At 35.5% G+C, this 27,771-nt stretch overlaps 1 protein-coding gene across 1 annotated transcript in view; it reads left to right on the top strand.

Annotated features, from left to right (window-relative positions):
* DNAH5 (dynein axonemal heavy chain 5) overlaps positions 1 to 27,771 on the top strand; it is a 128,879-nt gene that overhangs the window by 42,983 nt on the left and 58,125 nt on the right. Inside the window, exons 25-43 of the mRNA XM_074897847.1 lie at positions 838 to 1,056; positions 1,776 to 1,838; positions 2,807 to 3,045; positions 3,877 to 4,117; positions 4,985 to 5,184; positions 5,979 to 6,132; positions 6,801 to 6,964; positions 7,613 to 7,769; positions 8,719 to 8,931; positions 9,751 to 9,975; positions 10,980 to 11,152; positions 12,265 to 12,443; positions 14,014 to 14,201; positions 14,762 to 14,956; positions 15,636 to 15,770; positions 16,593 to 16,700; positions 20,161 to 20,314; positions 21,936 to 22,082; positions 23,848 to 24,089. Coding sequence (XP_074753948.1) covers positions 838 to 1,056; positions 1,776 to 1,838; positions 2,807 to 3,045; positions 3,877 to 4,117; positions 4,985 to 5,184; positions 5,979 to 6,132; positions 6,801 to 6,964; positions 7,613 to 7,769; positions 8,719 to 8,931; positions 9,751 to 9,975; positions 10,980 to 11,152; positions 12,265 to 12,443; positions 14,014 to 14,201; positions 14,762 to 14,956; positions 15,636 to 15,770; positions 16,593 to 16,700; positions 20,161 to 20,314; positions 21,936 to 22,082; positions 23,848 to 24,089 — 3,396 coding nt within the window. The remainder of the gene's footprint in view (positions 1 to 837; positions 1,057 to 1,775; positions 1,839 to 2,806; positions 3,046 to 3,876; positions 4,118 to 4,984; positions 5,185 to 5,978; positions 6,133 to 6,800; positions 6,965 to 7,612; positions 7,770 to 8,718; positions 8,932 to 9,750; positions 9,976 to 10,979; positions 11,153 to 12,264; positions 12,444 to 14,013; positions 14,202 to 14,761; positions 14,957 to 15,635; positions 15,771 to 16,592; positions 16,701 to 20,160; positions 20,315 to 21,935; positions 22,083 to 23,847; positions 24,090 to 27,771) is intronic.

The raw sequence follows: 27,771 nt of genomic DNA, 5'->3' as shown, positions 1-27,771 counted from the left end.
TTGTCTGCAATTTGATCAAACTGGAAAATGTAAATGGAAATAATTCCACTTCATACAAAAATTTTCAGAAGAAACTGTTATGCCACAAGATTCACAGCTACCCTATGCTGTGTTAATTTACAGTAAGTGAATTTCAGTTGTGTTTTTGTGAAACTTGACTAAGGGTTTCAGTATGTGGGGTTTTTGTATGTTGGTAGCACAGGTGAAGAATAATGTTCTGAGAAAACAAAGGACCATTAAGTAGATTTTTAAGTAGATTCCTTATCATGAATGTTGAATAGTTATAACATTTGAAATAGTGGCAGCGTATTAGTTGTGGTAAATTTTGACGTGGTTTCCCAATTCTTTTTTGTTGAAAACTTGAAGTAGGGCTTAAAGGTCCTTATGGAATAGAAGTTTGTTTGCTTTGCTTACTTGAAGGCTTAGGTGCTTTCTTTTGGCTCACCTCCTGTAATATTCAGGTTGAGTCATAGCAGATAACTGAAGACATGAATCAGAAAAATATTCTCATTAAAATTAAACTAAAACCTGTAGACTTAAGAAATACTTTAACTGGAAATAGATTTTTAAGAGGTAGGTTGCACTGGGGCAAATAATCTATCAGAAAGCAGAATGCTATGTGAAAGGTAAGAAGTTAAGGAGAACTAGCTAGTTTTCATTTTTATGTTTCTTCCAGTTTGGTATTGGTTTGCCAGATTGTGATAACTGCTGTGTGAAAAGAACAGATTGTTTAACAAATCATTCTCTGTTCTTAAAAATTTAAAATGTTAGCATACGTATATGTGTAAAATTAACTTCAGTTATCATTTTGTGTATCTTGATCTATCCTTCCAACAGGAATCCTATGCTTTGTTAAACAAATATGGTCTACTTGTGGACAAGGAAGAGATAGAGAAGGTGGACACTTTGCACTACACTTGGGAAAAACTGCTAGTCCGTGCAAATGAAGTGCAGAATGAGCTCATTGCTTTGCAGCCAAACTTCAGGGGAGAGCTTGTTAGAGCTGTGAAAACTTTTACTGAAGAGTGTGCACAGTTCTATGCAGATTACGATCAGGCAAGTGTTTGTGGTGTATTGTATTCAAGGAGTTTTTGAGGAGCAGTGGGAGCATGGAAGGATTGTGGAGTTGACTAACTAATGGGATGTGCCTCTACTGTCTGAATACTATGTCTACTGTTGTTAATGTGGTATTTGAGTTTCAGTGCTGGGCAGGCTTTGGTTATTTTTTGTGTGTGACTAAAGTATGTAATGCTGGTGGTCAGCTATTAAAGGTTAAGACTTGAGACATTTAAGATTTATGATAAACAGGTAGTTAGCATGAGCAACTGTAAAGATTGGGATTAATGAGAAAATATCTTAGAATATAAGAAATGTTTTCTCATGTTGGGTATAAATACAAATGACTTAAGCTCTTATGTTCTTTCTCAGTAGAATATAAATGAGTCAAGCTGAACCAGTCTTGTATCATCTTCTAAGTAATGTTGATTTTTACTTGAAAAAGGAGCTACCATTGCCTAGCTTTTATACTATTATGAAAAATTCTGTATTAAAAAAGACAATTGTTTGCCTTTGTTATTTATTTATTTTAAAAAAATAAAGTGCTAGTTCTAGTAGGTAACTGTGATCTCTTAATTCAGTTGTTATCTGATGTAGGGATGGAATCCTGCAGAAAATGCTGATTAGAAATAAGTTGTATTTCTATTTCTATTTTCACTCCTTGTTTTGTTTGTTTGTTTTTGTTTTTTTGTTTATTGTTTTTTGTTTTTTTTTTTTAGAATGGGCCAATGGTGGTTGGTTTAGAGCCTCAGGAAGCCAATGACAGGCTTACTATGTTTCAGGTACTGTTAGTTTTAAGATATTGGTTAATACTTATTACAAGTAAACTAACACCTGAAGGCCCTGAGAATGCAGCAGAGTAGTTATATTAATTCTCATTGATACATAGGCTTACTGATGGGGCAAAGTCTATTTTAACATAATGAAAGCTGAGTTGGTATTTTTTTATGCATTTGCAAGGAATGCTTGTTAAAATTAGATTTTGTAGGAGCTAAGAGAAAGGCTGTGTAGATAATGAGTAATAATTACTAGCATCAAGTATTTTAATGAGAGCCTACTCTCAAGTTGTGTTTTTGTCTGTGGGCTGTTCTTATGTTCATTATTGTGTCTTTACCTCACAAATACATTTCTGCCCAGTCTTCTCCCTTCTCCACTTTTTTTTTTTTTAAAGTAGTGTTAAAGGTTTCCGTTTAAAATGACTATTTTGCCTGTTGAAATTTTTCTTTGTACCGTAATTAATTTCTGTTCCTGTAATGATGATTTCTAATGGTTTTCCTTTCCCATAGTGCTATTCATTTATCTTTTTCTTATGTTCCCTCAGTTATATTGCAATTGACAATTCAATTTTTTTTTCCTTTGCTGCTTAAACAGTAGTAATTCTTACTTTAACCCTTCAATAAAAGAATTGCACAGCATACTTGGAGTGGTCAAATTTGTTGCATCCACCTTTCTTTGCTTTGTATGTCATGCTCCACCTCTTTCATGTGCAAGATTAGCATTTATTATTCTATCACTGTGCCACATGGAGTAAAGGCCTCCCTGTCAACTTCTGAAGATGTGGCTCCAAGCTAACTAGAATTTACTTTCTCTTGAAAGTTGTTGATAAAACCATTGACAGTGAGAGTTATTAGCATCTCCTATATATCTTTCTAGTATTTACTAGATTTTAATCACTAATGTAGATCCAAGCATAATGCTAGTCCTTGAATACTTAGTTATTTAATTTAATCTTTTCCCTTTTCTTTCTTAGAATCGATTTGATAATCTTTTTCGGAAATATATTACTTATACTGGTGGGGAAGATCTTTTTGGTTTGCCTGTTACTCGGTATCCTCAACTGCTTGAAATAAAGAAGCAATTGAATCTGTTACAGAAACTCTATAATCTATATAACAATGTCATTGACACAGTCAGTGGCTACTATGATATTCTTTGGTCAGAATTAGACACTGCAAAAATTAACAGTGAACTTCTGGAGTTTCAGAACAGGTGAGAAACTGCTGCTGTGGTCACGATGCCTAAAATACTTTTGTTGCTTCTTAAATATGATTATAAATCATTAGCACCAATAATTGTATCTGAGCATGTATTTGTTCGCTGAAACGTGAAAAATGTGAATTTTATTGAAAAATATATCCATTATCAACTTTATAAAATAAAGGAGCCAGTTTAGGCTCTGAATGTTGAGGGTTATTTTTCGTTAGAGAGCTTCTTGTTTAACTTTTTTTTTGGTGAGATTAGAATATATGTTAAAATTGCTGTTTATTTTGTTAATGAAGGGAAATTTCACTTGTTTGTTGTAATATTATTATTCATGACAGACAGATTCACCCTAGATGTCTAAGGCAAGTTAGTGAATCGCTGAATAGTTTTCCTACAAACTGGGATATATTGAATGCATAGAAGCTGAGCTTGTCATCAAACCAAGAATTAAATGATTTAAAGAATTAAACCTGCGTGTTCTAAGGAACAGGTTTTTTTCTAGAGCACAGAGCAGTGCATATCATGAGCCTCATCGAAAGATGAAATCAAGATGTAAAGTGGTTCAGTTGTTTTTGAAGATTGCTTGGACAAGTATATTAGAATTATGCAGCTACACTCCTTGAAGGAGGAGCCTGTAGGTGCCTGTTCAGCTATCAGTCAGTGAAATAGACTGGAAACAGATTTTCTCACATGCAGAATCACATACAGAATCTTCAGAATACAGGTAACCTGAATTTGGAAGATAGGTGGTCTGCTGTTAAAACCATTTACTGCAGTTAAGTGGGTGATAGAAAGAATATCTGAAACTTTGAAAAAGCTTGCATTATTTCTATGTAGATGCCGTAAGCTTCCTCGTGGTGTAAAGGAATGGCAGGCCTTTTTTGACCTAAAGAAGATCATTGAGGACTTAAGTGAATGTTGCCCATTGCTTGAGCGTATGTCAAGTAAAGCAATGATGCCTCGACACTGGAAGCGGATTACAGATCTGACTGAACACAACTTTGATGTGGAAAGTGAAACATTCAAACTGAGGAATATAATGGAAGCTCCACTATTGAGATATAAAGAGGAAATAGAGGTATTGTGAAGGAAGAGAAATGAATGCATGAAACAAAACAATCTGCTCAAATAGTGTAGGAGTAACAGCAGTAAGAAGGAAAACTGAATTGGAGTTGTTCAGCCTGGAGAAGAAAAACATCAGGGGAGACCTTATAGCGGCCTTCCAGTACTTAAAGGGGGCCTACAGGAAAGATGGGGAGGGACTCTTTATCAGGGAGTGTAGTGACAGGATGAAGGGTAATGGGTTTAAACTAAAAAAGGATAGATTTAGATTAGATATTAGGAAGAAATAAGATAGAAATTCTTTACTGTGAGGGTGGTGAGACACTGGAACAGGTTGCACAACCAGAGGTCGTAGATGCCCCCTCCCTGGCAGTGTTCCAGGCCAGATTGGATGGGGCTTTGATCAACCTGATCCAGTGGAAGGTGTCCCTGCCCATGGCAGGGGGGTTGGAACTAGATGATTTTTAAGGTCCCTCCAACCCAACCCAATCTATGATTCTATGATTTCTAAAGAAAGAGCAAAGAAATGGGCTATCACTTCAGCTTTCTGTATAAAATAATGACACCAATGTATTGTGGTGTCAACTTCTTTTTTTAAATCATGCAACTTGGCCCAGGAGTTAATTTGTGAGGGTGCCTTGCTTTTAAACATTAAAGATATGAAAAGTAATCACTGTATTATCCTTTTATTACCCCCAAAGCTAGCAGTATTGTGAGGTGGTATGCAGATTATTAGCTGTGGTGTTTGTATGTCTGTAGATCTTTCCACCTGATAAAAAGTTGCTCATCAGCCTTACTAGGATTAAAGGAAATATGAGTTAGGTTTGTATACCAGAAATCTGAAACATTCATAGCTTGTTTTGACATCCTATTTATTTGAAAGGATATCTGCATAAGTGCTGTGAAAGAGAGAGACATTGAGCAGAAGTTAAAACAAGTGATAGCTGAATGGGACAACAAAACATTTATCTTTGCAAACTTTAAAGCCCGTGGGGAACTTCTTTTAAGAGGTGACAGTGCATCAGAAACAATTGCTACCATGGAGGACAGCTTGATGATTCTTGGCTCTCTCATGAGTAACAGGTAACAGGAGGGGGGGGGGGGGGGGGAGATAAAAATATCAGCAAGAGGCTTTGTTTTATTGAACAAATCTATTTTTCATAGAGGAGAAGAAAAATAAACATCTAGATGAAAACTGAGTTTGCTTGTCCTTGAACTGTTCATGGGCTAGATCTTATTGTCTGTATCCTTCCAGTAAGTTCTTTGGAAAGCATGTGGATGCAGTTCAAACTTCCTGAATTATCAACTGGACAGTGTTGATGCAATAAACCAGTAATGAGCATAATGGGGAACACTGCCTGGATGTGGCAGGCATCCTACAGGCATTGCTACTCTGCCCCCTGTGATAGGTCACTGCCTCATGCTGAAGGTGCTGAAAATCCCAGTTAAAATGAGCTTCAGTTTGTCTGGTTTCACATGCCAAAGTCTGCAGGTAAAATAAGAAACACAGAACCTGATCATCAGGCAGATGTTCAAAAGCAAGAGTTCAACTGATAAGCTCCTCTAGGAGTCTTGCAGCTTTCAAGATGTTGCATAGTACCTTTTTGAAACCACTTTACCTTAGAATGAAATTGGAATCTTACTCCTGTTCAGATTCTGTAGGATGAGAGCTGTGCTACACACCATGTGTACAAAGCAACAAGTTGAAGCTGATTTGGTTTATAGCTGCTAAGTAGCTGAATTGAGTGAAGTATAGGATTTTGTACTTTCACTTGTCAAAGATACAAGCAGCAATATTATTCCTCGTCCTTGTAATGTACTGACTTCCAAGAGACTTGTTTCCTTCTTGAAATAAAACAAGAGTCTTTTTATTTTAGATACAACACACCATTCAAGACACAGATTCAGAAATGGGTGCACTATCTTTCCAACACAACAGATATCATTGAGAACTGGATGACTGTGCAGAACTTGTGGATTTATTTAGAAGCTGTTTTTGTTGGTGGTGACATAGCAAGGCAGCTTCCAAAGGTTTTAAGACATGCCTTTCTTCAGTTTGGTTTTTTTTTTTTTTACATTTTAAGAATAAAACTTAACAGTGATGTCGTAATTAATGCGGTAACATAAGCTGCATTTTTTTTTGGTACTTAACAAAACTAGTCATGCTAAGAAATTAGGTAAACAATGTCAACAGAAATATCATGTTAGAATAATAGAATTGTTTGAGCTAGTTGATTTTTTTATTTCTAGATTGTAAAATTTTTTAACCAGTATGTATTTTAAGTGTTGTGCCTAGTAGTGGCCTAGTCTAGTTAGACTAGCTTAGTAGTATCTACCACTAGCCTAATAATATCTAGGAATCCTTATCTTAAACTTCCATCCATAGCTTTTCAAATAAAAAATTAACTTTAGTTTTATGAAAAAAATCTTCATATTTGAAGCATGCAGTTCAAGCATAATGAGTTTTCTTTAAGAATGGATTGAAAGAGAAAGTAGATAGCAGGCTTGACAGTCAAGTATAAAATAAGCTGTATTGTGTAAGCAGAACTTTGTTTTTCTAAAATGAAAAATCTTTAAAAGTTGGACATGGGATTACTAGTGAGAAGATTATTGGTGAGATTACTGAGTGCCAATTCTGCAAGCAAGTGACTTTTCCCTCTTCGTTCCTTCATCTCTTTCACATTGTCATGTTTCAACAGGAAGCAAAGCGTTTTTCTAACATTGATAAATCCTGGGTGAGGATCATGACCCGAGCTCATGAAACACCTAATGTTGTTCAGTGCTGCATTGGAGATGAAATCATGGGACAGTTACTACCACATTTATTAGAACAGCTCGAAATCTGTCAGAAATCACTCACAGGGTAAGATTACTACAAAATCAGTCTTGAGCAGATGGTTGTGAATTGTATAAGTAGGCAAAGAGCAATTACTTGAGTACTGTCCTATGGACTTTGCAAAGCCCATATTTTATTCTACTATGAATTCAGTTGAACTGAGCAAACAGGTTAGCATGATGATACAATACTGCCAGTGAAATTGCTAGCAACTCACAAGTATTTGATTTGTGACTAAGCTGTCCCTCACTGTCTGTCTCTGTTGAAACCAAAGTTTGTTTCAGCCTAGTTTCATTCCAGAAGGCAGTCTAGATCTGAATGTGCTATTCAGACCCTTCATGAAGCTGGGAGAAATTCAGCATGAGAGACCTAAATAGCAAGTAACAGACTGAATGTAAAAATATTTTATTTTCATTTAGTATATTTTCTTTTTACTGCTGCTTACATTATAGAAAATAATAAAAGCTTTCTATGAAATGATTTCAGATGCTAAAAGAGTAGCTTTAATGCAGGTACTTAACATGAAGGTATGATGGGTAAGAATTGTTGTTGTTGCCACTGCTAAAAATTGCAATGATACGTTGTGAGAAATGCCATCTTTAAAGAGGTAAAGATGTATAAATTAATTCACTTACCATCTACCCCCCTCCCCTGCCATTTTTTTGGGAAATGCAGGTACCTGGAGAAAAAGCGCCTCTTATTTCCAAGATTCTTCTTTGTGTCGGATCCTGCTCTCTTAGAAATTCTTGGCCAGGCTTCAGACTCTCACAGTATACAGGCACATCTGCTGAATGTCTTTGACAACATTAAAACTGTCAGGTTCCATGAAAGGGTATGTACTGCCCACACCTTAATGTTAATTCTTTCATATTAACAATGTGCTATAGTTGTTAAATAAGAAAGCTACCTGTGTGCATGGGGCATTCAACCCTTTTACCAAGCTCATCAGCTATTTGATGTTGTGTAGGCTTTCTTCATTTAAGATTTAGTTTCATGTCCTCACTTACTAGGAAAACTCTATATGGAATAGCAAAAAACCTCCAAAATTTGCACCAGTGCTTAGGTTTCAGAAAAAAATACAAAGCTGCTGAACTGTCTTCTGTGGCTGAATACAGGTTAGCATCCCTTCAAATAAGCTTCTGATTCTTTATGGGCATATTTGTATGTTTAGATTGCCTGTACGTGTGCTTTTTCATTCATTTTTATTGTAAGAAAAAGTGTATTTAGTCTCTCACCTGTTTCTGAGTTATCCCTAATATCCTTTAAAACATACTATTTGAAGAACAATTTTCTTATACACTTTACATGAACAGATAGCCACACTTTTTTTTTTGCCTGTGTATGTATACATTTTCTTAGAAATTCACTACCTCCCCATTCATTTGAAATTTATTTGGTTTACCATGTTCCTTAACTTATGTGTTTCCATTATTTTTAATTGTAAGGCTGTAAATTTTGTTAGGATATTAACCCACAAGTTATGGGGGAAGGTTGACTTTATTGTGACTGGAAAGTGGATGTTGTCATTGAAACTTAAGTGAAATTCTGGAATTTCCAGTGTATTGGGGTTTGTCTCCTTGTTCAGATGACAGTTTTGTTTAAAGCCTTTCTGCACACCAGAGGTAATGATTTGATTGTTTTTACATTTCACTTAACAGGTTGGTATAATTTATTAGTTACCTAAATAAGTTTAATGGAGTGATGTCAGGAAAATTAGACATTTATAGTAAAGATAACAATAAATCTACACACATAAAATGCTCTTGCTTTACTTTTCTTAGATCTATGACCGTATATTGTCAATTAGTTCACGAGAGGGTGAGACTGTAGAGCTGACTAGACCTGTAATGGCTGAAGGTAATGTCGAAGTTTGGCTCAATTCGCTGTTGAAAGAATCTCAGCTGTCACTGCATCACATTATTCGCCAGGCAGCTGTGCACATCCAGGAATCTAGTTTCCAGCTGACTGAATTTCTTTCTACTTACCCAGCCCAGGTAATATCATTGTTAAATCACTGAAGAATTGTTCACGGTTATAGAGCACATTGGGTTTTTTTTTTCTTGTCTTTGAAATCAAAGCTGCAGCTAGCGTTATAGATGCAAAACTGACATTTAATTTACCTTAATCACCTCAGTCTTTTAAGTTACACTTTACATATCTGGAACCAAAAGAAGAAAACACTCTGAAGCTCTTGTTAAAATATAATGCTGGATTCAATAAATTAATGCAGTGGAGTTAACACTATTTCTTTATAAGCTTAATACTTGACTACTGAAGGAAATGTAGTAAAATTGTATGTTTGTTATCTACTCAGGAAAACAGTATATATTGCTAAAGATTTGGAGCTAAGGGTAGTGCTGAGAGAAAATTATTTTCCTAGTAGAAGCTTCTTGTGATCAGGAATGTTGAAGAGGGTAAAAAGAGTTTATGAATTGTGAACTGAAAAAAATAATTTAAATGGAAGCATTGATTATTCACTAGTTAGTTATTCGTTATATATACAAAGTACATTAATTATATATAGTATTTATATATGTGTTGTAAATTATGTTGAACAGCTGTATCAGCAGTGCACCGTAGACAATATCTACAAGACTGAAGTGTGGACTTAACTATACGTTTATGAATGGAGTTGACACACATAAAACAAATGCATAGGCTGAATGGCCTCTATATGGATGCATGAAAAAATAATTTTGTACAGATAGTAGCAGAACCATTTCTTTAATTTATCTGTGTCTATGAATGTACATTTTAGTTGAAAGAGAAAAGATTATGAAGCATATACTTTTATGTTTTTTATGTTTCCTAAGGTTGGGTTGTTGGGGATCCAAATGATTTGGACAAGAGACTCAGAAGAAGCTTTGACTAATGCCAGGTATGATAAAAAAATTATGCGAAAGACGAACCAGTTTTTCCTGGATCTTCTAAACGTGCTGATAGATATGACAACAAAAGACCTTAGCCCAGTTGAGCGAGTTAAATATGAGACATTAATCACGATTCATGTGCATCAGAGGGACATTTTTGATGGTCTGGTAAGTACTGAAAAATTTACAATAAGCTATGAGGTGGTTTCCATGTAAAACGATAAGAAAGGACAAGAATAAAGTATTACTATGCCTGAACTCTTGCCTCTTAAGCTAAACATTTAATTTCAGGACTGTAATTATGTGACCTGAAGCATTATAAAAATGCTGATGTTTCTTCAATCCATGTCTTAGTTTCTCTTTAAGTAATCCAGTGGTTTTTTTTTCCCCCACAGAGTAATAAAATTAGGAAAATGAAAGCATTCACTACTTAAACATTCAAATTTAAAAGTTAACGTACCCTTTTACCTATAGGAAGCTCTGGACCTGACTCTTGAAATTAAGCTGTCTGAGGAAAGAATTACTGAGTTTTAACCTGTGACTGATAGGCAGGCACCTACTTTTTCATTGTAGAATTAGTTATTTCTAGTGATAATCATCTTAAGTAAAGTATAATTTTTAGATACAACTTGCAGGGCACCTTTTAAACTCTTGTTTTAATATTCATTTGGTCAACTTTGAATTACTCTCAGCACTGTTGATTTTCTTAACTAATACCTGCACCATGACATTGTCTTGAAATACCTTTTTTTCCAATTTGCATGTGGTTTTATACAGTTGTCATGACTTTTTTTTTAAATCATCACATTATGTGCTACGTACTCACATGTAAAAATAAAATGGTAGAGATGAGTAAAAGAAATGACTGAACTTAATGACTTGTTTGAGACTTATGGTCTACTTATTTGTATTTAGAGTTTTGATACACTTCAGTCTAAAGCCTGAAGTTCCTTTACCTTAGTATGGGTTTCAGGGACATCATTAACATGTTAGCAGTTTTTGTGGTAAAAATCAAAATAGGATCTCCACTGTTCTTGTGTTACTAGCTGTTCTTCATGCCTTTTATTGTGATTGCATGCTGCCTTTGCAGTACTACTTAGATGAGATAATATGAATACAAAAGTAAACGTTAACTATGAATTCTACAGCTTGCTTTCCCCTTCTTTTCTTAGTGTTGCATGCATATCAAGAGCCCTACAGACTTCGAGTGGCTCAAACAGTGTAGATTTTATTTCAATGAAGACTCTGATAAAATGATGATTAAGATCACTGATGTGGGTTTCACATACCAGAATGAATTCTTGGGCTGCACCGACAGGCTTGTCATAACACCTCTTACAGACAGGTAAAAAAGACTGATTTTATTCCTTTATTCATTGACGCCAAACCTAGGCTTTTACAAGAGCAATTTAGTCATTGCTATTGGATGCAAAATAGGTCTCTGCAGAGTTTATCCTTCATGGTCTCATCAAAGTCAATGATTTTACATGGAATACATGAATATTTTTGTTTCTGTGCCTTACAATATAAATAACTTTCTGTTTAATTTCTGCCACATACTTGCATGATCGCCATATGTATGATGTGTGGGACTTGTTTCTCATGTATGTTAGGTTAATATACCTGAGGATCAGCTAGATCCAACAAATACAATATGCAGAGAGAGATACAGCAAAAAAAGTGATTACAGGCAAGCTAATGAAAATGTTTAAGGAAGAATAGACAAGAAAAACAGTTTTATTCAGCTGCAATAGATTGCAGATCTTTGATTTAGAAAGATGTTGAAAGAATTGCAGTGCTAATAGCAGAGAGGTGTACCTACCTAACTGGAATAACACAAAGAATGTTTTATAATCTATAATTGGCAAAATAACGGCATTGGGTGTTTTTGGTTTGATTTTGGTTTGGTTTTTAACTACTCCATGCAGCAAATTCTAGAGCTTCTCTTTAAATATAATTGTCAGCTGGTGTTTTACTGCATTACACATAGAAGTTTCATTTATGAAAATGGGATGCACTGTATGATCAAATTTTAAAAGTGGATGAGAAAGGAAAGGTTAGCTGTCTTTCATTATTGTACTCCACAGTATAATGTAGTTCAGAACTACTTCAGTTGAAGTAATTCATGAACTAACCTAACCAAACTAGATTAGGCAGCATCTCTGTATCTGCTTTCTTCCCTTCTCATATTCTTTCAGATGATTGATTATTGAGGATTATCTGTTCTTCCACTTTATGTATGAGAAGACAGACCTTAATATTACCTTCATCAGAGGCTGAGTGAAGGGTTTTCCTTCTTACTGATTTAAATTGTAATTAGAGGCATGTGATTTTAGCAGTTTCCTTGTTTCCTTAAATCAGACAATTCCTCATCTAACATACTTGAGTAAGTTCCTCTGGCACTATACAAAAAAACTGTACACTGCAGCCCATTGATGATAGCCTGTTGCCTTTTAGATGTTACATCACTTTGGCTCAAGCTTTAGGCATGAACATGGGTGGAGCACCTGTAGGACCTGCAGGAACTGGAAAAACTGAAACCATCAAAGATATGGGACGGTGCCTTGGAAAATATGTAGTGGTCTTCAACTGTTCAGACCAGATGGATTTCCGAGGGCTTGGGAGGATCTTCAAAGGTAAGGTGTGGACCAAAGGTAGGATGTTGGTTGAAGGGTCAACTGTATCTTGGGATGCATTAAGTGTAGTATAACTAACCAGTTAAAAGAAGTGATTGTCCTACTATGCTCAGCATTGGAGTGTCTCACCTCAAGTACTGTGTACAGTTTTGAGTCAACAATGTAAGAAGAATATAAAAATATTAGAATGTGTCCAAAGGAGAGCAGCAGAAATGGTGAAGTAGCTAGACGTCATGACTTATGAGGGGCAGCTGAGTATACTAGGTTTGTTCAGTTTAGAGAAAAGGAGATTGAGGGGTGCTCTCATTGCTGTCTACAACTTCTCCATGAGGGGGAGTGGAGAGGGAGGTGCTGATCTCTTCTCTCTGGTGTCTGATGGTAGGACATGAGGGAATGGTTTAAAGCTGCATCAGGTGAAGTTCAGAATGGATATTAAGAAAATGACTCATTGAGAGCGTGGTCAAGCACTGCATCAAGCTTCCCAAGGAAGTAGTCAGGGCTCCAAGCCTGCCGGTGTTCAAGTAATGTTTGGACAACAGTCTTAGATACATGGTTTAACTTCTAGGTAGCCCTGTGTGGAGTCAGGAGTTGGACTTGGTGATCCTTATAAGTCCTTTACAACTCAGGATATTCTGTGATTATATGATTCTATGGACTATGTGAAAGTTACAAATGCTAAAACCATATTTATAAAACAAGGTCAACACATGATCAGCAAGTGGTTTTCAGCCTTTGAATAAATACAGGTAATTAATATTGTGTTAGGGATGTAAAATACATTTGTAACGCTGTCTCCAGAAATAGAAATATTTGAAAACGTAAGGCAGTTTATGAAAGGATAAATAATCAAGGAGGTCTGCCAGTACAAAAAGAAAAAGCTGTGAAATTTCTTGTTGAGCTAGTGGAATGTATTGGATTCTGATTTCAGTATTTTGTCTCCTTCAAATGTCAAAGTTCTTATCAGTTGAAGGAAGTGCATGAATAGTACTACATATGATAAAAACAGTTGGCACAACTCCCTGAAGTTAGATGTAGATGATAATTTTTTTTAGGCACCTGAAATTGATACACATCAGTCATGGTGAATGTCAAATTAGCGGAGGTCCTTGACTTTTGTATTGTTGCAAGTGACTGTGTTGATGATTTTTTGCTTTGTTTTCCTCAAAATATCTGAGGAAGAATGGAGTTTTGGCACAGACAGACCCATAACTTCTTACCAGGTGAAAGCAATTTTATTGTTCATTTTAATCTGTGCAATAAGCTGTTGATAACCCATCATATTTTCATAGCCTTATTGCAGGGAATTTTTTTGAGGAGAAGGGAGGAACAGGAAAACATTCAAGATACTGAGAGAAGGAGCAAAAATTGAACAATATAATATCGTATACAAGCATGAGGACTTTTGAACTTTTTGAGTTCTTGCTTAAAAAAGAAACTCTTCTTTCTCATCTCTCAAAATAAGCACATTTTTTGCCTGAGGTAGATTAATGTGATTTTTTGTCTTATGAATTGCACCAGAAAAGGGCTAACAACATAATGGTAAGATGCTTAGTTGCTTTTCTCTTTGAAGGTCTTGCTCAGTCTGGCTCCTGGGGTTGCTTTGATGAATTCAATCGTATTGATTTACCAGTACTATCAGTAGCTGCACAGCAAATTGCAGTTGTGTTGACATGTAAGAAGGAACATAAAAAAAGCTTTATTTTTACTGATGGAGATAATGTGGAAATGAACCCAGAATTTGGCATCTTTCTTACTATGGTAGGTATTCATTAGGTTTCTAATATGCCACTGATGATTGTACAATAATCACTGCTAACCTGCAATGTTAAATGTACTTGCTAATTTACTCAGCTCAACTGACAGTTTGAGAACATTGAGCATTACTGTGAAGACAGTTTACAGGGTCTTGTTTCAATGACATGAAGCACGTGAATTAACAAATGCAGCCAGTGCTGTAAATATAAACTATTATCTCAGTGTTAGATTACTTCTGCAGGCTACATTCTGGTTTGCAAAGTATGATTTTTGCTATAAGTACAGAAAATTTGGCATAGAGATATAGGTAGGAATAGACAGTAAAAACAGGACCTATAAAACAAATACAGATTTGAAGTGTTTAGGTGGAACATTTTTCATACTTCATGGATGTTAGAGAGGCTAAAATTCTGGAGACATGTGGTAAATCTGCATGGCAAATAATTTTTACATGTTATTTAAAGCCAAAAAGCTTTTTATGTTTAACCAGGTTACACGTTCCTTTGCTAATTCTTCTGTTTGTGCAAGGTGCACACAACTTCAAGACCTGTTCTTCTGTCCAGAATCCAGGATATGCTGGACGGCAAGAACTTCCTGAGAACCTGAAGATCAACTTCCGTTCGGTGGCTATGATGGTTCCTGATCGTCAGATCATAATTCGTGTCAAACTGGCTAGTTGTGGTTTCATTGCTAATGTTGTACTGGCAAGGAAATTCTTTACACTGTACAAGCTGTGTGAAGAACAACTGTCAAAGCAGGTGATTCCTTTCATATGAGGAAAAATTATCTTAGGGAAAAACTATGTGTGATGTCATAAATTATTAGCATCTTTGTGAATAAAATTGAAGAGTTCATGTTCACTCAGCAAGCTAAATGACACTTGCAGTTTAGTAGTGCAGCCCTCTGCTGCCCTGAAGGGTTAACTCCTGCTGCAGGTTGTCTGTACAAGAATGGGACTGTCATTGAGAACACTGCTTATTATTAAGATTTAACTTTAATAAATGGTGATTGAGGCAAATAAAGGTCTTATATATTAGTCGGTCTGATAGAGTGGATTGAGAGGCATTTGGTTTGTGCTGCCCATGCTTGTTTAGATATTTCTCAAATAAAGTCAGTTTCTGAGGTCCATGGAGAATTTAAAATAATGCTGATAGTTTATTTCTTAATAGTCCTTGGGAACCTTATCTTGGTTCAAAGACTTGTGATTACATTTCTTTTTCCTGTCCCACCTTACAGGTAAGAAATTACAGATGGTAGCAGAGATGGGGAATGGAGTCGCCCCTAGTCATATAGCCAAAGACCAGTAGTTGCGTATTAGGAGCCATTTGTGCCACATGTACCAATTCTTGTGCAAATCTATACCTTAAATGATAAATAAGAATTGTTTCATCTCTGTTAACTGGAGGAGAATTTTCCCAAACTTTGCATATCTTCTAGGTGCATTATGATTTTGGCTTGCGGAATATATTGTCAGTGCTACGTACACTAGGAGCAGCAAAAAGAGCAAATCCCACAGATACTGAAGCTACCATTGTCATGCGTGTGCTGAGAGACATGAACCTGTCTAAACTAGTAAGTTCTGAAGGTCTGGTAAATTAATTAAACTGCACTTCAGAGGTATGTTTGATTTGTTGTTTTTTTTTTTTTTTTTTTTTTTTAAATGCAATTTAAATCTGTTAAAATGATCACTAGAAGATTGGATTTGGCCTTTACACTGAAGCTAGCTTGGAAATGTTTAATTCTCTGGATGGTCTTTGGTACTGGTTTTGGCTGGGATAGGGTTCATTTTCTTCATAGTACCTTTGATGGGGCTGGAGAGGGAGAGAGTGAGGGACTGTGTGGTTCTTGACTGCCTACCTGGCTTAAACTGCATCACCTTGAATTGTTCAGAATTTTCTTCAAATATTTCTCCTGCTACCTATAGAAATAAGTGACCAAATAGAAGTCTAAGCAGTAACCTCTTCAGAACCTTTGACCTAAAGTAGTCACTCTTTTGAAATAATCTATTTGTAGTAATGAGTACTATCTCATCTGTCTTAAATAGCTAACAAAATCTCTCCTGTTGCTGTGATACTTCATGTCCTTTATTATAGTGTTTTTACACCTTAGACAAATAATTTACTATTTGTATAAATTTTATTGCTAAAATCTTTAAGTAGAAGTAGTCTGTATGTTAGTGATTTATTTTCATTAACTTTTGAGTATTGGAAGCATCATACGATCTCCTGCTGTACCCTTCTAGAGTGTTTAGCACCTAGAGGGTTACCTTAGATGGTTCCCTTTGTTTTCAAGTGTTTCTTTAGTTCTGCAAGAGTTAGGAATTGTTTTTTAAGATGCTAGAATAAGAAAAAGAAGTTTTAATCTGTGTTTCCGCCTGCCCTGTTTTTTCACTAGATTGATGAAGATGAACCGTTATTCCTGAGTCTAATTGAAGATCTATTTCCAGATATCCATCTTGATAAAGTAGGCTATCCTGAACTGGAAGCCGCCATTGACAAACAGGTAATGTTTCTCTTGATCTGTGCTGCTGTGGCATAACTATCATGATGTGACATCTAAGAAAATTATTGGTGTTGAGTCTACCCAACTGTTAATTATACATTTTACTTCTTAGAGGAATAGTAAGCTTTTCCATACCATTGGCATTTTGTTATTAACCTTATTCTTAAGGGTGTTAATGAATTGTGGTTGTGGTGTCCTGTGGTTTTCTTGTAAGTCAGTCATTTGTGGTGTCCAGTTTGAAAAATGCATGTATATATGCTTGCCTTATGTGACCCAGGATTTAATATTTGTATAAAGACTAACAGTCAGAACATGAGCTTGAGAAAAGATTTACCTAAAATATTTTCTCTATTTCATCTTTCATTAGAGCTTTTGGAATATTTCAGTAGGACCAGTTTAAGAATATCAGTGGGATATAGAAAGCTAATGAAGTATGTACACTTAAGTGATCACCTCTGTTAAACTTTCCTCCAGAATTTCAATAATTCCTCAGAATATTATCTAATAGTTAAACAGAGAAACAAAAACTCAAAAAACCTGTCAAAGACCCCCAAAAATAAAAAAAAAAGAAAATAAGAAGTGTATTTCTGAAGAATTTGAGTGTATGAGTTTTCATTTACTTACATTTAATGCGATTAGATACAAGTAGAAAAGTCTGCTTCTGACTTTCCTAACAAGGAAGAGTTGAATCATGAGCTAATATTTATAAAAATGTTTTGCTTTCTGTAGCTTATACAATTACCTTTAAAAAGAGACTCACACATTAAGCTTTTATGAGGGGAAGCTATAAGGGACTTGAATCTCATGCTTTAAATTGTCATTTATAATAAATTAAAACGAGGTCTTACTAACATGTTCTTCATAGCTCTGCTGCTGGTGATCTGTGAAACCAGACGTAGAAAGTGTCAACCCTTTTAACAACAAATCATTATCACTTGTTTGTAAGTAGTGTGTAATGTCAGCCTATACTGAAGCAGTGTTGAAAACTTGAAGATCTTTACACACTGCGATTATCTTATGTAAAACAAAGTTTATTGAAAGTTCAGATCTAGGGATCTCATGGTAGCTTTTTAGTGCTATGACAGTGTTTAGAAATTTTGTTAGCTTATTTTGACATATTTTTTTCGTATTACTAAAATGTAAAGTCTGGAGAAACCAGAAATGGTTGTCTATCTTGTTTGTATTGGAAGTGAATTAAGGTTTTGTTGAACAGAGCTCTTTGCTGTGTTTTCAGAGCTGTAATGACTCAGTACAATGAAAACAACTAGGCTAGGACAGAATCAAGTTCAAGAGGAAGGAGGTTTTTATTAGAGGAAGGAGGCAGAAGTTGGGGAAGTATCATAATGAAGAAATAGTCGTGACTTGAATTAAAATGTTTTTCTATGTTTATATGTTGTGGTGGGTTCACCCCAGCTGGCAGCTAAGCCCTCACACAGTCACTTGCTTACTTTACCCCAGTGGCTTGGGGGAGCGATTCAGAAGGGGAAAAGAGAGGAAAAAAAGCCTGTGGATTTAGATTGAGATGGTTTAATAAATGAAGAAAAAAATGCAAAGAAATAAATGATGCAAAAGCGGTCTCTCACCACCAGCAGACTGATGTCCAGCCAGTCTCTGAGCAATGGCTACTTTGGAGAAACTTCCCTCCAATTTTCTTGCATGATGTGGAGGAGTTGGTCTAGATGATCTTTAAAGGTCCCTTTCCAACCCAAACTATTCTATGGTTCTGTAATATGGAGTACCCCTTTGGTCAGTTGGAGTCAGCTGATGCAGCTGTGTTTCTTCCCAAATTCTTGCCCACCCCAGCCTACTCTCTGACAGGGCAGTCTGAGGGGCAGAGAAACTCTTGATGCTATGCAAGCACAGTTCAGCAATAGCCAAAACAATGGTGTGTTATCAACACTGTTTCAATAACAAATGTAAAACTTGGCACCATATAGGCTACTATGAGGAAAATTCACTCAATTCCAACCAGACCCAGTACATGTGTACAACTGTTAACAGAGGATCTTTTGAGAACATGTCAAGTCTGCTTGTGAACATACTTTTTTTTTGGTAAGAGAAATATCTAGTCTACAAGATTATTACAGAATCCATGAGTTTTAGAAATTGTTAAGAAAAGGTAAGTCTCCACTGATGGCATTGGATTAGAGTGAAGGAATGGCTAACATGACCATCTTGTTTTATGTGAAGAAAGTAATCAGTTCAGATGCATTCTGTCAGTGCACCATTGGATTCTGGATATATTACTGTATATATGTGGACTCTGGAAACAAGTCAGAAGAATATATTCTATACAGGAAAGAAAGACAGCTTGACAGGTTTAGTGTCAGCTGTGAGATCTGTTAAGATGTAAATGATAACAGAACTTTATCATGTACCTGAAAAAGGTGCATCTGATGTCTTTGCTGTGCTTTGCAATCTCCATTGCTTCATGGTGATGAGGAGTTGGTGGCAGCATATACTTCATGGTTGCTGTTGATGAATTCATCTTGTGCTGCCTTCTGTTCATGGCTTCCTTGCAGAGTGAGATAAATAAGCTGAACTGACATGAGTTTCGATATGCGAGTAATAGAGCAAGTGGTAGTGCCAGTTACACAGTTCTAACGGACTACATGACAGTAATTGTAAAAGCTGAGTTTTATCTGTAAAAAGTTAGTCCTCTTTTTACTGATAATATTTTCTGAGATTTTTTGTGGAACATAATTTAAAAACAAATTATACTTGAATTAAAATATAATTGTTATTTTGAGAGCTTTGTTTTCATAACATGATCTTGAGGTTTTAGAAGGTTTCTTTAACTGTTAAAAACATAGCTGTGCTATGAATCCTTAAGAAATAGTTCTAGCTTTTCTCTACTGGCTAAAAACTTGCTTGTTCACTTCCAGCTGAGTTACTTTCAGGAGCAACAGCAATACCAGTATAGTGAGATAACTTCTTTAAGCTTGGAACTAGTAAAAAGTAGTAAACAATCATATGATTGATTTTAAAACATCATGTCTTTTCTTAGGACGATGATATTAAGAAGTTTCTCAAAGGTCTGTCTGTACACTGAGAAACATTTAACAAAATGTTTTACAGAAAAATTTTGGCTACTATAAGCATTTAGAGACACAAGTCATCATGATCATAAAAAGGCAGCTGTTCTGAGAGGCAAGTGAAAATGCTGTGTGCCTATGAAAGACATTGCTAGCAAGAATGTTTCTAAAATTCTTGGCTTTTCCTTGAAATGATGTTTTAACCCCAAGAAGAGCTAAACCCCCCATGTTTTATCTTCTATTTTTCTGAATATGTATTTGAATACCAAATATCCCTTCTTTTTCTAAACAGTTTTTATATACACAAAATCTTTACAAATTGTATAGTCTTATGCTGAAGATAGATTTTCTTTTTTTTTTTTTAAACATCAAAATATCTTATGCACTAAAACAGTAGTAGTTTGGTTTTCTGTCACTATTTATAGGTGGAGGAAGCTGGACTTGTTTGTCATCCTCCTTGGAAGCTGAAAGTTATCCAACTTTTTGAAACCCAGAGAGTAAGGCATGGATTGATGACACTAGGACCTAGTGGTGCAGGCAAAACTGTTTGCATTCACACTTTAATGAAAGCCATGACAGGTACGTGAGTATTTATATTGTAAACTTTAAAACACATTGTTTCTTCATAGAAAGCCTCAATTGCTTCATTGTGACAACATATTACTGGAAGAATCAGTTTGTGCGTTATAATACTAATTATTGTGGTAATATCTTTTAAAAGCTTAAAAATGTCTGACATTCAAAGTCATACAATACATATCTTATTTTCCATATTATGATACTTATATCAGGAGTTCTTATTCTAGAAACATTGAGAAGGAGGAGTACTGTCTGGGTAGACAGCTTGAGCAAGTGGTTAAAGCATCTCCCAGGTTTGGCTGAGGTAATGCTGAAACCTTCCCCTAATCATAACTGTTTAGTCCTTTTTGAACACAGTTCATCAGAGTGGTCTGTATCTACAGTACAGAATAACTACGTCTATCATTTGTTGCTAATAGGAGATAATTTCTGATTTAGACAGTGACAAAGTCTTCAAGAGTAGGAGTGTGTGGTTTTGTACTCTGTATTTCTAAACAAAAATATCAGTGGAAGAACATCTGTTTGATCTTATTAAACTAAAAAATCATAGCTGGGGGAAAAAACCCATCTCTTTTGAGGTAAGCTTGTGTTACCCCATTTCACAAGCTTCAGTAGACCGCTTATACAATTTTCCAGAAATTGATAGTTCTGTAAAAAACGCCTCAGTCAGTCTCTCATCCATGCAATACCTTAGTGTGCTTAAGAAACACTGTAATCTCTACATTAAAGTGTAAATGATTGTTCCATTTAGGAAAAAAATCAGAAAGAACAGATAGTTGCATTAGAATATTTTCCTGTATTTCTGTAGCACAGAGATGTGAACTACTACCAAGATAAAGCTGCCACGATACATTTTCAAGCTGATCTTCTGCCATAATCTCATGAAATATAAAACTACACAATTTGCCAGGCTTCTATCTTTACATGTTAGTGAACTCTGATTATAATTAAGATTTTAAGATAAGCCATTTTTTTAGCTCTTTCTTTTAGCATCTTATTATTGGCTCCCAATTAAGTTTTAATATTGGGTTTTCTAAAGATGTCTGACATAGAATTTTTTCAAGCTGTTGTTAATGAGGAAAATATAAAGATTATAAGATCATGGTATAGCTAGATAGAATTTAGTTGCTTAAGAGATTTCACAGGCATGTGCCAATATCATATGTTTTGCCTATTCCAAAGCGTATGCAAGTGCACAGTGGGGAAAAAGAAAAAACAGTCAATCATGTGGAGCATTTGTCTGGTATTTAGTCATTGAGTTTTAAAAAAATCGATCCAAACCAGAGGCTTTAAAGATCTATTGTTTGATAAACCTTCAAAATATTAAACTAGACTTTGAATAAATTTAATCTTCCTACTCTTCTGTTCCCGATGAATGTATGAAATGTGAATTGTACTTTCAAAAGTTTCAGAACTTTGTGTACTTTAAATTTTGATGTCTCCAATTAACACATATTGATGTTTAGCAAGAGGTAAGTTTTCCAAGTAAATACAAAACTTATTATAATGTTGAATGTATATTAAACCATACATTTGGTTGTAATGATTTTGAATTTGTCAAAGTTCTCTGATTGCTGACACCCCACCCCCCCTCCAATTAAGTGATGATCTGCCTTTATAGATTGTGGACAACCACATCGTGAAATGAGAATGAATCCAAAAGCTATAACTGCTCCGCAAATGTTTGGTCGTCTCGATGTGGCAACAAACGATTGGACAGATGGAATATTTTCAGCACTCTGGAGAAAAACTTTAAGAGCCAAGAAAGGTATAATGGAAAACAATTCTCTCCAAAACAAAACAAGCTGCAGGACATCTATCTAAAGCATATTAGCAGACTTCTTGGGGTTTTTTTTTGACTTGCAGCAATATTCTAATACTTCCATGTATGAACTTCTGTCTGTTGTATATTCTCTGTTCTAAATGCTTTGTGGTCAAACTGTGTAGTGTAGCAAATACTGTTTCACTGAATTTGCTAATCCCTCTCTTTCAAATAATAGGCCCTTGTATGGAAGAAAAGTGGAAGATAAGAGTCAGTTCTCCCAGCACTTGTATACTATAAAAAATTTTGGTGGTGTAGGATATCTACCTGGTCTCCAGCTGCTGTACTAGAAGGGTGTGAATCTCCTTTGTGTCATACCTGCTAACCCTGCACATACCATAGTCCATCTCAAATGACACTAGATAATACTACTGAGGCAACCAATTTCAGCCTAAAATAATGCTGGCATATATTAAACTACTATATTAACTGAAAGAGAGGCCCTGATGATTTGATGGTAGATGGGTTCTTCCTTGTTTTGCTGAATATTAGTATGTGATCTTATCATTAGGCCTTAAGGACTAAAGGAAAAAAAAAAATCTAACATTTGTTTCACTGTCAGTTTTCATACAAAAATTCTTAGTCTGTAAGGATACAGATACTTTTAAAATAGAAAAGACTTTTGGATTTAATTTTGTTGGTTTTGTTTTAAATCTAGAAATGTAGCACCCTTGAGAATGTAGCATAGCATTAACTGTTGATTTTTCTGTTCTTCCTCCTCAACATGAAATGTAAATTAGCACACTCACATGACTTCCTCAGATTCACTCTTTGCAACACTTCTGTAATGTCTCTGTGAAGTCCAGAACATGTTGTGCCCAAGATGCCTGAGCTCTAGCTCTGAAAATCTCTAAATATAGAACTATTTCCCTGAGAGGTGAGAAAGTTTCTTATCCAGAATCTTCTTGGTTCATACCTAGCTACCCAAACCTAAATAGTAAGGACTCACTCTGAAGGCAGATGAGAGTGGGACCATCTCTGACTAAAGGGCTATTTAGCAATGCACATCAGGGCTGGCTACTTCCTAGGGGACAGGGAGCCAAAACCAAGGGGGAATCTCTTTCTAGCCAGAGCCTGTTGCTCTGTACCCAAGTGAGGTGGGCAGGACAGAGGAAACAGAGAAACTAGGAAACAGAGGCAGCCTTTAAGATACGTTTCTGTTACTAAATAGAGCTGAAAAACCTTCAAAGGGAGATGGATCAGGTTTACAAGCAGAAGAAAGAACAAGATTTTTTCTTCCCCTAATGGACATTATGAAAGCGAGCATGTTATTTGAGAGAGGAATTTTTCAAGCGTTCCTTTCATTTAATCTCACTACATTTACACAAACTCTTTGGAAACAAATGAATGGTGGTTTTAAATAGATACATAGTTTCTATATTCTTTATGTTAGATCAGTTGAAACGAACCTAATTTATTACTAGCATGAAGATTGGACCTATGAAGCTGTTTCAGACTCTTACAAACTGATGACTTATGCTGAAGACACCTTATATACTGAGCAATGGATAATTGCTATCAATAGGTGGTGAAATTAAATACTGAATTGAAATTGAGTGATGGAAATGGTAATTGTTTTAAAAGCTGACATTTTAGCTGTGTGTGAATTCAGAATTAGTTCAAATTTTTTTCTGCAGAGAGAAGAAATTGATCCTTGAAAGAAACTAGATCTCTCTCCATAGGCTTTTTTATCTGTTATTTTGGATTATAGGTGACCACATCTGGATAGTTCTTGATGGTCCGGTTGATGCTATTTGGATTGAGAACCTTAATTCTGTACTGGATGATAACAGAACTCTGACTCTAGCAAATGGAGATCGGATACCTATGGCACCAAATTGCAAAATAGTCTTTGAACCTCATAATATTGATAATGCTTCTCCAGCAACAGTTTCAAGGAACGGGATGGTATTCATGAGCTCATCAGTTCTCAACTGGAGCCCTATCCTTGAGGTACAAGAGCTAAGTGATTGCTTATGTATTGAAAGTTTTACTGGATACTTATTCAGCACTTCAGTGTTACTACTTTAGGATCTAATTTTGTGACTTTTTCTATGGAATGGCTTTTACACTGTATAAACTTATAGGTCAGTATTTAATATAGCGATGTTCTTGGTAATTTATACAAGAGTGAATAACGTAATTTTTCCAGGGACATAGTCAACATAATACACTTGTAAAAACATCGGTGTTTCACTGTGGGACAAATTTGTAATTCAAGGTATTTTATATAGTTGAAGAACAACTCGGTTGTCAAAATAACAACTACCTGGCAACCTCTAGTACACTTCAGACCAAGGAAGAAGGAGGCGTAAACAGGCTGATTCAGGAATCTAGAAATCCTCAAGGAAATAGAAATTATCTTGATCTTTCTTAAAATTAATTTCAGTTGGGATTTAGAACCAAAAATAAAGTCAGTGCAGCATTGAAGTATGTAATTTTAAAATGGATGTTCTTACCTGGTTGTCTGTTAACATTTCTAGAAGCAAAATGTCTTAAGAACCATGCAGTGGTCACTCTCTCTCCTGCATGGAATGAATCATTTAGAAAACCAGAACATGTTATAGGTGTGTTTTGGAGGGAAGAACAGCATATTACTTAAATTTCAAAGTGATGTATAAAGTGGTTTTTTTCTTGTATATGTCATATTTCATCTTCCAAAAACCAGACAAAATAAATCCTTATCTTAACTGAATGGTGTCAGTGATATAGTGAATGATACTTTTAGAGACTTGAGCATGCTATGTTTATTTTTCATGTAGCAAATATCTTGGTAAAAATGAAATATAAGAGTTCCTGAGAATCTACCTAATGTTCCATAGTAATATCTTTCATAAAAGCTTTCAGTATTTAATTCCAGTTTTCTTCCCTTTTAAGAAAACAGTGGAGACAATAGCAGTGAATAAAGTTGGTTTCTGTTGAATTAAAAAAAAAAAAAAAATTCTTAAGCCCTCTATTGCCTTAGAAATTTATCAGTGAAGTAGGCTCCTCAGGATTAATGCTTTTTAAAAATTTAAATTAAAATAAATATTCATTTATTTTGTTTTTATTTTTTTGTTTTCTAGTCAGTCTTACTCATAATATTTTCCTGATGCTATTTTGCTTTGATGAAACATGGACTGTCTCATGAGTATCAAAAATTAAAACTTCCTTCCTTGTGGCTAAGAAAAGACAAATTTCTCAGGTTACTATGAGCTAACAGACTGACTATCCTTCTTTCTGGAAAATATCATATGAAAAAGTTTTTTTAAATAATTAAAAAAATTTAATGTTTCACAGTTTCATTCACTCATTTAATTTTCCAAATCAAATAGGGTACTTGTGGAAGATACAAGTAATGCTCATATACATTAATATTGCTTAACTAGGCAGAGGAAAATAGTTAGCTTCATATTAACTTTCAGGTGTTAGTAGTTGAGGGAGCTTTTTGTAATGATTACCCTGTACTATTCTCAGATTTCTTATTGTTTTAACCCATAAAGCTTCTCATGCGTGTAAGACTTAATGTAGCTTGCTTGTTTATAACCAGATTCCTTGTCCATAAATCCCTGATTTGTCCTGCAGTGGAGAAAAAGTTGACATGCCATGGAGTGTGGTCTGTGGCACTGCCTAGAACAACTGTCCTTAACATAGAGGTTTCAGTACAGATGGAAATCAAAAGAGACAGTATGCTGCTGTCCAAGCAGTGCCTGGTGCCTCTTCCTGGGGCTGGAGACAGTGGAGCACCCCTGGGGGAAGTGTGCCCTGGGCATGAAGTTACCAGGTGAGGGAGCTGTGGAAGGGGTGAGAAGACTTGTGTGCCTTCAGGGAAGATAGACAGATCAGCAGGATCTTTGCAGAGACACTGCAGACTCAAGATCCCTAGTCCTGTAATGGAAAAGAGAGTGAGTGAGAGACTGCATTCAAAACTTCGGTGAACAGAAACTATCACGATGAGGAAGGCTGTAAACTTGTGATTTCTGGCAACAGAAGCAAGGTTTCTTTTCCACCTGCAGATTTGAAATGGCAGATCAGGTATAGTGCCCCGAGAATAGGTGTGGAGCAACAAGATCCACTAGGGCAGGCATCAGAACCCAGCTTAGCCTTAACCAATTAAGAGGAAAAGGAGTGTGATTGTTGTCAGAGACTCCCTCCTGTGATGGAGGCACCTGTGTGCTGTGACTTGTTGCCTTTGGAGGTTTTCTGCTTGTGAAGGACTAAGGGTTACTGCAGAGGGTTGTTACCATATTTCTCTAGTAGCGCCTAGGGCTTTCCCTTTTAGAGAGATATTAAATCATATGGAGCTGGCTGTTCAATCACAGCTACTTAGCAACACTTGAGAATCTTCACTAATTTATTTGATAAGTTTCTTTGTCAAGTCAAAAATGTTTGCATTCTTATTAGGAAAAGTGTTTATTAAGTTTCCTAAAACTTTGGCTGTTATTGAAGTTTTACCAATGCAAATACATGCAGTCAAAGCAAGTGCCTTATGTATATTACTGCAAAGCTTTTACCTTTTTTTTAATGAAACTAATATGGATACTTGGGAAAGTACAAGTGTAAATTATGCATCTAGGACAGTGGCTCCCATGGGATTCCACTCATGTTGTTCCTTCCCATACTTAGAGGACTGCATAGGGCCTACTGATGTTAGATTCTCCTAGCTCTGCCTCCTTGCATTGGTTAATTTGCAGACAACAGCTCGAATGTTTCAGTTTAAATTGAACTATAGATTCATCTGTGAAGACAGCAAAACCAAAGTGTTTTATTTTTCCTTATCTGTCATGATTTACCTCCTCACTTTAAAGTGATATGCAGACTAAATTTAGTTGTGTTGAAGTAACTGTTGCATGAAAGTAGTTTCACTTAATGCATGACCTTATGCTTTTAATTTATTTCAGTGGTAGGACCAGTCAAGAGGAAAGCAAAAACTTTTATTTTTTTCTTTTGGATAACACAAAACAAATTACGTTCATTTCAACCATGACACAATGATTCCAACCTCCCTTCCTCCCTCACCCCCCCCTCCAAATTGGTTATAAAATTGCAACCTATAGTTATTTATCATTTGAGCCAAGAGCATTCATTTGTCTCGTGTTTTGTTTGGTTTTACTTCATAAATAAAGTGTCTTGATGGCTCTTTCTAGAAATCTCCCTTTAAATCTATTTTGTAGTGCAATATACTACATATCGCAGCAGATTAGTGTAGATGTTAATCTTTCATTGCTCACTGGAGGATTTCCTTACTTTTGTAATAGAATTAAATGGCATTTTCTTTCTTTAATTTCTAATTCTCAGATGCTGAATGAAGCATACTATTTGTTCATATTTCAGAAGAACGTTGAAAAATAATTAGAAAGAAATATGAATAGCTCAGGAAGTTGTTGTATATATTTAGATTCCCCATCCTTATAATTTATAAACAGCTAAATATAGCAGCCTATTGGGATGCAATGTTATGATATAAGCAATTTCCAAATTCAGTGAAATAGATATCTAACTTTTCATATTTCTGTTCTTGTCTAACATGCTTCTTAACCAGCTTTTGCAAAGTGATCAAAGGTATTTGATGCATTACTCATCAACCTCCTCTAAAGCAAAAACATCTTACCAACTTTTCCACTTGCCCCTAATATCTTCTGAACAGCTGGTGAAG

The sequence above is a fragment of the Athene noctua genome, chromosome 2 (assembly GCF_965140245.1).
Source record: "Athene noctua chromosome 2, bAthNoc1.hap1.1, whole genome shotgun sequence".
Taxonomy (NCBI): Eukaryota; Metazoa; Chordata; class Aves; order Strigiformes; family Strigidae; genus Athene; species Athene noctua.
The sequence above is the reverse complement of the archived record's forward strand: the minus strand, read 5'-3'. Positions and strand labels throughout refer to the sequence as shown.